General features: G+C 43.1%; 1 protein-coding gene across 1 annotated transcript in view; it reads left to right on the top strand.

Moving 5' to 3' along the window:
- Nucleotides 1-12919, top strand: part of SAMD11 (sterile alpha motif domain containing 11) — a 142343-nt gene that overhangs the window by 103233 nt on the left and 26191 nt on the right. The window contains 2 exon segments of the mRNA XM_040427179.1: nucleotides 4496-4588; nucleotides 11292-11453. Coding sequence (XP_040283113.1) covers nucleotides 4496-4588; nucleotides 11292-11453 — 255 coding nt within the window.

Below are 12919 nucleotides of genomic sequence, written 5' to 3'. Positions count from 1 at the left end.
AGGCGGCGGAGTTTAGATCAAGAGGAAAAATGAAAAAGGATACGGGAATTGAAGGAGACGAGAAAAAAAAAAAAGAAGCAAAACAGAGATTGTATGCGGAAGGAATAATGAACGTAGCTAATAGGGAGGCTGTGTAGTGTCGCCGCTGACTGGATAATTATCCCAGCCGTACAAGATTCTGAATTGTCTGATGAAGTAATGTAATGATGTTGCCCCCAATCAGACGGCTGTGCCCGTAATTCATTACCAGGAGGATCATCTGAACGAAGCATGAAATATTTTATGCTGTCTTTCCAGTTGTAGCAAAATAAAACCATGGTAATTGCCATTACGGGGCATGCTCGGCAGTAACGCGCCACGATTGTACTCTCAGCGGTGAGTGTTGACTGGGTAAGAAAGCCAGGTAAAATTTCTCCCAGATGCAAATGATTACTCTTCCCATTTATCGTCTTCTATACGGGCACCACGCTGGAAATTATGCCTACCCCGGTATTTGTTTCCTGGCCCAGGCAGAAAGTAACATTCTTGTTATTGTACACGTTTTGCTGCTTGTTGTTTTGGGGTTGTCCAATAGCTTGTTTTATTCTCCAGCAACAGCACCACTCCTGTCTATGGGCCGTGTGTGGTATTGCAGCTCCGTCACATTGACTTGAATGGGGATGGGCTGCAATGCCAATGATGGCCTTCGGACAAGGGTGGCACTATTCTTTTGTGAGGTGGGAGCAAACTTTGTTTTCTAATCATGGACAACCCCTTTAAACGAATAGGTGACAATATGGCCAAATATCTGGGTTAGATATTTCCATTACTTTATGAGAACGCATGGCTGTTTATTTGGACTGCATTAGACTCTACACAAGGGTAATGGGCAGGTTGGCAACTCTTGTTTGATGCCATTTCTAGATTTTCATTCTCTCGGCCTAAAGCAGTGATGTCGTGCAAAAAGAATATCGACTGCTCCGTAAATGGCTTTTTAAATAGCAAGGACCAGTTTCTGGCCATTGAAATCCAAGTCTGGAGTAGGCCCATCCCTTGGAGAGGTTTCTCCCTAATTGAACGCTTTCCCATATCTGCAATCTGTGCACCAACCTTTGGCTTATCTCGCAGGCAGCCATAAGGCTTACGCAGTAACAAACACAGAGCATTACTGCACGACAGCTTCTCGTAGGGTTGAGTGTAAGCAGTAGTCATCTGGGGATGGCACGCAGCGAGCATGGAGGAGGATAAAGCGTTGGGGACATCTTATGGATCTGATGGAGAAAAATAATAGGGGAGAGAATAGACTTTTTCAATCAACCATTTCCTGTAAGTTAAGAAAATGTTAGTAGCAAATATATTTTAACCATTTCCCGGTCATATATGGTTTCGGGTAACCTCGGGGGTGGCAGAAGAAGACTCAAACACAAGGCTTTTCTTTTTTTTTTTTGAGGGAGGGAGATACTTTTTTGGTTGGACACAGAAGACTATCATCATTCTGCACATTAACCCCAGGTTCAAGAGAAAGTATTCTGTCATAGACGTCATGATACCAGATGAATTGACAGCACAGTTGCCATACTTCAATATCCATTTACCACATCCCCCCCCATCTGTGACATTTTGAGTCCGTTGTGAGGAAAAGAGAGATCTCGACTGCCCTCTAGTCCTGCATCGCTGGCCTCCCAAACATACTCATGTGGCGATGCAAGGGCCAATTCCGTAAATCATTCTAGAGATCTGGGACATTGCTTCTCATAGCTGAGCCAGAGCCTACCCCTATCCCACACACATCTGCTCTACGGCAAGCCAACAAACACAAGCTGTTAGGAGACTGCATCCTGAGCACAACATGGGAATGTGCCCACATGAAGGTGTGCGGAGCTCACACAGATCTATAGACAGTATCTATAGACTGAAATAATATTATTATCCGTTTATACCGGGTAGATATACCAATATGTAGAATAATTTAGACAGCCTATCCCTGTACTAAAGACCAGTTACAAAGTAAAATAAATGTCTCCGTCGAAGTTCTGTGCATATGGGAGTAAAGGCCTTTTTCTGATAATTTTTCAAAACTTACCGAAAAAATGCCTCCAGTAACTTCGTCAGCCATTTTTAAGGCTATGAACAGCTTGTTTGGTCACCTGGTCACTCGGCCTGCATAGAGGTAGGAACAAACAGTTCTTGCTCCCCCTTGTGGCAGGATTGTATAATGCTCCTATAGTCCTGCTGCTGTTAGTACATAAGATGACGGCACTGATGCTGGAACGCCCACATGACAACCGCACTTACTTTGGGGCTTAGCTACGCAATCTCCACCAGCAGCTCTATATATGAGGATGGGACGACTTAGAATTATACTTACACTAGATGCTATTTGGCAGCACAAATAAAACTTTGTTCCGTGTTTATCTGTGGATACATCTTTTGTAGTGGGGCCAAGAAACCTTAGTGTTTTTGAGGACGCTCACATCAAACTCGTTGATGACTATACAACGTCATTTGACCCCGGTCTCCACATATCTGGAAAATGTTCTCATTGACACCATTCTTATCCGTGTGGCCTGGAAGTGATTGTCAATCCTCATAATTGTATTGTGTATGTGATAGGTCAGACCTAGTGCGTAGCTGGCGCCTATTTTAGAACCGTCTTTAGTGTTGGAGGCATTCGCCATGGGCCGTGCAGCATCCCTAGAATACGTTGGAGGGCATTCTTCTATAACGCAGAACCTGTCCCTTCGACAGGGCCGCGTGCGCACTGATGGCGGCGAGCGGGGGAAGTGTCTCTGTTTATGTTTGTCAGGAGCGGTGACTGTCTGTGTGTGGGTAGCTTCTGGCTCGCTCTCCAAGCCTGTAGGTTCCTGCCCTTCCTTGTCAGTAACGTTCCTGGCAGGAGCGCACGCTGAAAGTTGAATGGCGATTTGCCAGTGTTTGTGTTTGCAGAATTTGTGACCGAGCACACTGTCTGTGACTTTGTACAAACTTTGCCTGTGCTTGTTTGTCTGCCCTCTATGCCGCAGAAGAACTTTATGAGATACATGGCCAAATATAGCTTGCCAGCTGCTTATTTTCTTTCTTTTACGCATAACCTCCAGCATCCTCTGGTGGTGGCAGTTGTAGTCCTATGAATGGGGAATTTCAAGATGTCTGTAGTAGCTCTAGGTAGAGTAGTCAAAAAATGACCTAAGTATCTCTAAGGCTACATGCACATGACCGTATCGGCAAACAGCGGATACACAAGATGCGGACTCCTTCCGTGTGCCAATGGCTATTCTTGTCCACAAAACGGACAATCGGACATGCCCTATAATTTGCTGGACGGACATATGGGTGCGGACAGTACACAGATGACCTTGTATGCTGTCTTTGTTTTTTGCGGACCCATAGAAATAAATGTTTTTTTTTGTGCAATTCTCAATTGAAATTCTTTTTTTTTTTTAAGAGCCTATCCAAAATACGGCTGTGTGCATGAGGCCTCTAAAGCTGCACTGTACACACAGAGTTAATTTTTCACCTGACCCAAAACAATCAGCGCAATTGCCGTAAATCTAGCAATTGTGGAAAGCGCGTCTCCGTTTATGCAAGCAGCAGAACAGGTCATAATTGGCGTGCACCATGCACAGCGAGCCCTTTCTCTGGAGGTAGCGTGTTCCTGTAAGATGCTGCATCTATTCTGTAACAAGCTCTTGATAGATGAGGATTTGAGGCTTCCAATGACAGCCTGCCTCTTCCTTCCTGCCGTGTGCAGCAGTATCAGGCTCCCAGCCTCCCCCAGCCACATAATAGGAGGGTATTGATTGGAAATCTGTGCAGGGGGACGCTGTAATTGTATATTAGATATTTGCGTTGCCTCGCAGAGCTTCACTAATGCAAAAGAGTCTGACGTTTCCATTGCATCCGCAAGCAGAAGGGCAGAGAAGTGGAAGAGACAGGCAGGCAGAGGAGGCGAGACAGTTGCGAAGGCAGAGAGACAGCCAAGGAGACGAGGAGCGAGGCAGGGAGCGCAGGGAATACTTAGTCGAGGCGGCTGACGGCTGTTGTAGGAGCATTTGGAAAAGGGGCTGAGGGGAATCTCGCGCTTCTTTGTAGTTGTTCAGCACCAGGGTTGAAAGCTGTGGAAACACACAGGGGACAGATGATGAATCTCAGTAAGAATCACCTGCATTTAATATTTTTATGGCTCCAAATCATTTAATTCATTCCCTCCCTGATGCACCACACAGGGGGTGACGGAAATCACTCCCATCTTAGTGGGTTCCTTGGCAGCGGGTTGATCGTCTCTTGCCTTGTGTGATTTTTTTATTTTATTTTTTTATTTTATGTTCTTTTTTGTTTTCTATTTCTATTCCCCCTTTTTCTTAACTCCTTGGTGTCCACCCCGGCAAAATGTGTCAACCTTTTTATCCCAGCCATGTAATATTTGATTTGCATTGAGTGTATTTATTATACTTTTTTTTTTTTTTGTCTTACGTTCTCTTTTGCCCTTCTTCTTTTTATTTGTTTTACCTTCCAGATGACTTTTTAGGCAAGAAGCGAGAATGCTCTCCCAACAGTAACAGCGAGTGCCCACTGGAAAGCAAGAAAGCCAGAAGCGAGTCTCCGAAGGGTAAGTGGCACCCCGTGCGCCTCCTTAGAGCTGATTGCGAGTGGGGGTTGTAAAGCTCGTGGAGGGGCGTGGATAGAGGGAGGGAGAGTTGTCAAGGTGATGTGTTTGTGGAGTGTCACAGTGGAACGGGAGGGAGGAGGAGAAGGGCTACCGAGTGGATAAAAATGCCTCATTAGCCCACCCTTTCATTGCTATCCGGGACATCACTCCTCTGTGCCCTAATGATTTGCTCTGCATGCAGATGGGTGTTAATGAGGCGGCTAAAACTTTACATGATGTCAGCCCAGACATTAAGCCGCGATCCAATCCATTCCGAGCTGCCAGCAAGAGACTGGATGAGGATGGGCAGTGTCAGGCTGAAAGGGCTCTTGGCAGCTGCTCTGAATGTGGATGGGTCTATGGGTGAATTCCTGCCCCGCAGCCTTCTCTTACACATTTACATTTCATTTGTGAGATCTTCAAAAGCTTTCCTTGGAGTAAACTGACGTCTGAAAATCGGCTTTGGGACTTATTGCCAATCCGTTGTTTTTTTTAAAATAGATTTGTACATTAGAAAACCATATTCCAAATTAAGTTTTCTTACAGGTTATTGTTTTGCACATTTTTATTATTTGCTTTTTTTTCTATTAGTCACTTATTTCTGCACATAAAGCACAAATTGTAAATCTGTCTGGAATGGAAATAGTAGATGAGATCCTGGGGGCACTACAAGTACAATATCTCTCCTTCTATGCTAGGTTCTAGAATCCTAAATACCCCGTATAAAAGATATATTTTTAGATTGAATAAAATGTTATGTCTATATGTATGTTTGTGTGTATAAATATAATATATATAGTAATACAGTGTGTGTGTATGTGTGTGTGTGTGTGTGTGTGTGTGTGTGTATATATATATATATATTATATAGTAATAGTGTATGTGTGTATATATACACATTTTGTTTGAAGAGTCAAGTCAGTTACTTTAACTTTTAGTCAGTGGGTCTGACAAACATAAATGCCTTGTATATATAAAATTTGAATTATAAGAAGAAAATTAACATTCAGAAGCACCATGACCAAAATACACAAAAAGTTGTTTGATTGTATATAGTTCCAAAGGCTACTCTTGCCTTGAAAAACTGCAGAAACCCGACAGATTCCCAATAAAAATCAACTGAATCTGTCAGGATTTGTAATAAAATGGCTACTTGTCATGGCTCCTTTAAGAAAGGAAGCCATGAGAGTAGTGTGAACAGATGGGACTGTAGAGAGGACTTTGGCATGAAGTTATTCATATCTACTATAGTTACTTGTTTGTTTTTGGAAATCTTCCCCGGTAAAGATGTGACTGCGTTCACATCTGCATGGTCATTTCCAGTTTTTAGTTCTGTCACAGGGTGTGTCGCACGGTGGGTACCAATAGTGCCCGATGGATCCTTTTAACGTATAATACGGTGTGTTGGGTCCCATCATGGTGTCCGTCGTTTTAGTGGAAAAAATATTGCCTCGTGCTGATGTTTATTTTATTTTTTCTGGCTCTGCAATGGAGCTAGAATCATTTATGGGGGCATAAAAATCATCAGCTGTTGGTAGCAACCCCCCCCCCCCCCGTGTAAACAGGTACAGACAGTACCGATAATTGCTCAGTCACTGATCGACACGCTATATCCTCAGTTACAGGTAGGAAATCTGCTCGTGTAGAAGGGCCCTAAGACCGCACAGCGGATAATTACACAGCACTCAGAGCTGGAGTAAAAAAAAAAACCTAGATGAAAAAACATAGCAATTAATTCTCTAAGCTTCTGTTCACGCTACCAAACAAAATTAATCAGAAATAATTAGTGTTTTTATTTTTGGAGTCTCTGTAGATTCCTTCCTTTGTTTTGAGGTCTCCTTGAATCTTTCTCATTATGTGACAGCCTTGGCACAATGAACCCGGTTGGTGGCCTTGAAATCCTTGACGTTAACTCCTTTACTGCCAGACTGTTGTCGGGTGACTCTGTCTGCAGGTAAAACCTACTGCAGTCTCTCAAGTTTTTAGAGTTTGGAAAAAATCCCCAACTAGTATAATAACCGACTCTGCTACCTCCACATTGTTTGAATAGGGTTCGTTGTGTATAATAATTCTCTGTCTCAGCCTTCCTTATGTAGATTGTGTTTTAAGAGCTGATGTGTCATAGATATTTAAACAATGACCACTAGTTTAGGGATGTACACGTAACCACTGACTTTAGAAACCAATTCGGCCCCCTAACTGGTTACCCCGTCCGGCGAGGTGAAGAAAAGGCCAGAGGAAAACTGAAGCCAGAACTGATGCCGTAGTTTTCTATGGGATCATTCATATTCATCCAAAGCATCAGTTGTGATACTGGATGTAAAACAGCGCCGGACAGAAAAGCGCTGCATGCTACGTTTCTCTGTCCGGCGCTACCCGTCTTCAGCAGGGGTGCACCTAGCCTTCCCTCATGCTTATTGCCCATGACCCTTCCGCTGCCCCCCTCTTGCCCCTACCTAGTGCTGCCTCACCTGGCCTCATTGGTGGTGCACCCCTGGTATATACTGATATATGTGCACCCAGCCTGAGAACACGTTCATCTTTTTAGTGGCCAGACAGGAAGAATTTTCATAGACAGCAATGCAAAAGTTAGGCTCCAATGAGAAGGTTTAGGTGCACAGGCGACCTGGCTCCTTGGATTTGTCCAGTCCTGCATTAGGCATTCAGTTCAAACTTGGCCATTCCTTGGGAAAATAAGATTTCCAGTAAAGGGATAGTAAATGTATTACAGACACAAATTACTTGTATAGCAATAATGATGATAGGCATATGCTTCAATATGCAACTTGCCATCTAAAAGGAGTGTGTCACCAGCGACCTCCCTATCTAATGTTGATAGACACATTGCTGTCGTTCACCTGATAAAAAAAGCTGTCTTTATTTTGTTGATCGGCGGCTCCGTTCCCAAGTTATGATACTTTTTCTTAATATGCAGATGAGGCCTTTGGTGCAATTAGGGTGTCACCATTGCATCCAAGCTCTGCTCATTTCCGTGGCCAGCCCCTCCTTCACTGCTTTGATTGACAGGGCCAAGCAGTGGCAGAGCAGTGAGGAAGGGGCTGGCCGCAGAAATGAGCAGAGCTTGGGGGGGCGACGAGAGCAACGGTGATGACCTGATTGCACCAAAGTCCTAATTTGCAATTAAAAAAGTATCATAACTCTGAAACAAAGCAAAAATGGCATTTTAATCAAGTGAACCACAGCGATGTGTCTATGCAAACAGTCACTGGTGACAGATTCCCTTTAAGATCACTTTTTTTTTTTTTTTGTCCTTCCACAGTTCAGTTGTTTTGTTTAACCTGATCTTCCTGGTGATTTGAATAGAATGCTAGAAATACAGTAAAGCCTGGCACTGAGCATTGGGAACTGGATGGTCCAGGGAACTGAACGTCCAGGCATCAATTTAATTTGAGGGAGAAATGTTTTTTTCATTTAGAGACTTTACTATCTATAAAAGGATTTCCTTGGAGAGGTGTCCGGCACTTGATAACACGTTGTAAGATAAGTAGTTTGGTTGTCTGTCCGTTCTAAGACCCATTCAATCTTTCCAGCTGCCGGGAAGACCGCACTGCAGTCACTAATTGGCCGACGCTTCTCCTGCAGTCACGGGATAATTGTTCTCCTTGTGAGTCAGAGGGGAAGACAGACAGACAGATGCTGCTGTCTGGTCCATCCATCTCCTCCCTGGTGCCTCTTGGAGATTTGGCTGGATCAATGTCCAGTCTTTGGCCATATTAGCCGGTAATGACCAGGGCAGACACAGGAAAGCTGCAGCGAGCATGGTATTAGTGAGGGCTGAGTGCTCTTAAAGCTCCAGATCAGGTTTTGTCCGGCCTACTTGGTAATCGGAGACCCATGTCTTGGTGTTTTCTCTTCTTTTCTAATCCAGAAGTATGAGCAGATTATAGCGTCAACCTGTGTACATCCCAGATCACTGTATCCGCAACCCTGTAATCTCCCTAGATAACCTTTAATGACTAATAACACATGGCTTGAGATTTCTTGTGTATACGTGTTGCCACCTACTGATCATGCACATTAACATGGTAAAGTCTCCAACCTGTTTCTGTCCAGGTCTTGTCACACTACAACTCCCAGCATGTCCTGACACCACAAGAAGAATCTGTTTTAATTGCAGAGAATCACTAAAAGTATTGAAAGTTTTTAGGAAACGTCTAAGGCGGCTTTCACACGAGCGATATCCACATCAGGATGCTATTTGACTATACAACTGACCCATTATAGTCCCATCAGTCCATGCAAAGAAAAATTTTCTCTAGAGTCACCCATTCAAGTGAAAGTATAAGCCAGAAAAACAGACAGCACAGGGTGCCATCAGTATAAAAATGATGGTTCTCAAAGTTGGGAGCAGTCACCAGCCACCCAACCCCCTCACAGGAGCAGGAGATGTCTCCGTGACCATTGGTATTGTTGGAGATGGGGCTTATTCCAATTAGACTCCATTGAGTCACAATTATATGTGGCATCATGAGTATTGGGAAGAATGATCGTTAATACGATCTTTTGTCCCCATACAGTCTTTATTTGTCTGCAGGACATTTCTCGTTTACACAGGGCAATTTGCTGCACATTTTTTAGGTTCTCAGCAGCATGTCTACAGGGTGCAATGATTAGGAACGATCGTTGGTTATGTCTGATCATTGGCCCATGTAAAAGGGTCTGAATTATTTCAGGGATTGTCAGTAAACAATGGGAAAGTTGGGTATAAATATTAAAGGCTATGGACACCTTGCCAGCAATTTTTTATCATTATTTTATACTCCTATTGAGCTACAAAAATGTATTTTAACGATTTGTGTTCTACAGCCGTCACTTTCAGTGTATCTGTATCCCATTTCTGCTTTACAATGAATCCATCAGGGAGCTGCTCTGACGGCTCGATTTGTAGCCCTTATCTCTGAAATCCTGACAGCTCATAAACACTCATTTCAGCCTCATTCTTATCAATTTGATAAGAATTTACCTATAATGAGTGTTTATGAGCAGATAGGGGCTGCAGATCGAGCCGTTAGAGCAGCTGCCTGATGGATTCAGTGTAAAACAGAAAGCAATAGCCAATAGCAGATACATAGAAAGTCAAGGCTATACAACACAAACTTGAATTATTTTTTTTTGTGAAGCCTAATTGAAAAAAAAAGTCAGTATCTGCTGATCACTTTATAAAGGCAATGAGCTTCCAGACTGACTCTTCTATTCACTGCTCAGCATTGTAGAACGTCTTACATGTTATGCTTTTTAGAGAGTTTAGTCTCTTTTGTTTGTTTGCGTGGTGCCTCAGAAGCTCCTGTCTATACCAATATAATTGCGTTTTCTGTCCCCCAAGGCCGGCTCTGCCTGTTTCCAGAAAGGTCATCGAGTGCGGCGTGTGCCATTGACGCGTTTATACCCATGCAGTGGCGTCAGGAGAGGCTTCTTTAATGAGTCTGTGTACCCAGGTGTGCAGCTATGCTGTTGGGCCTTTAGAAAAAGAGGACTCTGCAGATGTGAGGCTTGAGAATGTTGTGGTGTCTCCTATATCAGGCCCGGACAAATTATCATTAATTACATTTTAGGCTTTAGACCAAACCAGGAGCCTCTCTGATACAATTGTAGTAGCCAGGCAATAACAGCTCTCATAGACATAAGAAGTAACTCCACAAAAAGTAGGGCAACAGCAGCAAATTTTCAGGTACAATGCCCGTCCCTGTTCTGTGTTCACTTGAGCTGCTTTTCTATACCTTATGTAACCTATGGACAATAGGCTGTGTATGATTCATGCAGTCTGTACATCCAGAGCCATCAGAACTTTTGATTGGTACGAGAGGGCTGTGACTCTCTATTTTTTTTTAGGCCAACTCATAACTTTCTGACTCCTTCTCATTCTAAAGTGAAGAGCTCTGCTTGGTCGTTGAACATCTTTACTATCTTCTTTGGTATTGGCTTCTTCAGATTTGGTGCAGATTCTTGGTGATATGAGGTGGTACATATCATGTAATATTGCCCTTTCCGAAGTATGCCTAGAGATTAGCGCCATCATATCATTGATGTTTGGCAGGAAATGGGCTCATCTCAAGTTTGAAGGCATTGGGCCTCCTCTATGATATGTAGTGTGCCCCCTAGGCAACCATCCTGATCCCTGCTTTTATGTTCAGACCTGGCTTGAAAAAAGTAGAAGCTGGAACTGTATTGGTTGATATTTTGGCGACACCTAAAGTTCTTGTCAGGACTAAATATTATACATGAACCATAAAATAGACATTACACATAGAAACATAGAAAATGCTAAAAAATAAATAAAATAGCAATGATCTTATTTCCTTTGTTCTTATTTTGTCATATATTAAAAGTAAAACTGAGGAATACCACCTATGTCCCCCTCCTTCTGCTTACAATCCTGTGACTGGCTGGAAGACAAATTTTTGAAGCACCGCCCCTTGGCTAAGCCCCACCTCCTTGCTCATTGCCTAGCAAAAGGTGGAACCGATCAGCTGGAAACCGCAGAAAGTGCTGCAGACTGACACACAATGGGGGCGAGATTATCTCCTGGTTTTTTTATCATTTATTTCTATGCTTTTTTACGCTCATTTGTGTGCTGGTAATTGTAATTGTTATACAGTTTGCGTCATTTTATGGTTTCTAAGTTTCTTTTGCTTTTCTGTTGCAGAAAACTCCCAAACTCCTTTGCTGGAGGAGCAATTGGCTCAAATGACGCCCGAGGAGCACTACAGACGTATGATGTCAGCACTTAATGAGCATGGTAGTTTTGAGGAGCAGCAGCAACGGCTGTACCAACTGGCCAACACCATGGCAGTACCTACTCACAGTGGTAAGAATGGAAAACGCGAGTGAAATCGACTTTAAGCAAACTTAACTGATGCTGTGACAAATATAGTTTATGTAAAGAGAAAATGTCACCTCTCCTGACATGTCAGTTTTGACAGGATCCACCATTCACAATATGTGATCTCACAGCTTATCTGCTCCCTCCTGACCACGGGTCACAGAGCATGCCTAGAAAACTCTCCCATAGGAGTCAGTGCAGGGACTGTAGTCTCTCTGAAAGAATAGGAAGTCTTGATGCATTTTAGGCCTAGTGGACAAAGTGAAAACTGCATTATTTTAGACTTAAGAAAAAAATAATATTGATAGGGATGTGAAAAAAAATCACCAAAAATTCTAAAAATATATTTTTAACATAAAAAACGTGATTTATTATACAGTGTCATTTTCTGATGACACCTATTACATAGGAGCTGAAATGTTCAGCCACGAATCAGCTTCTCCTTACATTTCATACATGGGTTTCTTATACTGTGGAATCACGTAGAGTTGATGAACATATCGAGGATATTGATACAGAAGATGTGTCCATGGTCCGGCTGGTGGGTCCTTAAAGTAACACCAGCTGTTTTCACAGGGATGAGGCTGAGATTCAGAGCGCAGATTTTAATAAATCAAGGCCACAGCTCCACAAACCCGTTAGGGCTTTGATTTATTAAAATCATTACTCTCAATCGTGACGGAGAGTCAAGGGGTGGCCTTGATTTATTAAAATGTACCAGCCTGAGGTTGGGGGAAGGGATTTACATCCTCAGATAGAGAGTGATTCCCTGAAAAGAGCCTGGAAATGGCTCACATTGCCAGCAATACTGGGGGGCCGAAATCATATATAATATCATTTAGGTAAAATAAAATACATGCTTCAATACTTGTCTGTAATTATGTGACTAGCAATAAAAACGACCTCCGCTAGTAAATATGTGGTTACCACTGGTGCCTTGCTGGGGTCCTGGATTTTGTATGTTCTCCACCTGTTTTCATGGGTTTGCTCTGGGTACTCCAGCTTCTTCCCCTACTCCAAAAGTAGGCCAAATTGACTTCCTACTAAATAGTGTGCGTTGGGGTCGAGCGCTTATATGGCAGCCACTGACTTCCTAGGGAGTCGCCCCAGTCAGACAACTATCTCTACACTTGGAGTCCCCGTGAGAAAAGTGCATTACAAGTGATTGTCATAATAGACATTTATGTAAAATGCATTATTTGACCATGTCAGGGCCCCCTAGTGGACAGATTTGCATGAAAAATGAAACTAAGTGGAATGTGCAGGTGACGTAGACCCATGTACCACAGAAAAATCTGAAAATGGCCATTCAAACAGCCCCCCTGACTTTCATGAAGGCTGTCTGTCCATGAAAACGGACAAAATAGGACATTCACACGACCGTATTTTCAGTCTGCATCCGATCTGCATCTTTTGGGGAAAGCACACTGACCCATTCATTTCTATGGGGC

The sequence above is a fragment of the Bufo bufo genome, chromosome 1 (genome assembly GCF_905171765.1).
Source record: "Bufo bufo chromosome 1, aBufBuf1.1, whole genome shotgun sequence".
NCBI lineage: Eukaryota > Metazoa > Chordata > Amphibia > Anura > Bufonidae > Bufo > Bufo bufo.
This window is presented reverse-complemented; position numbering and strand designations above follow the sequence as displayed.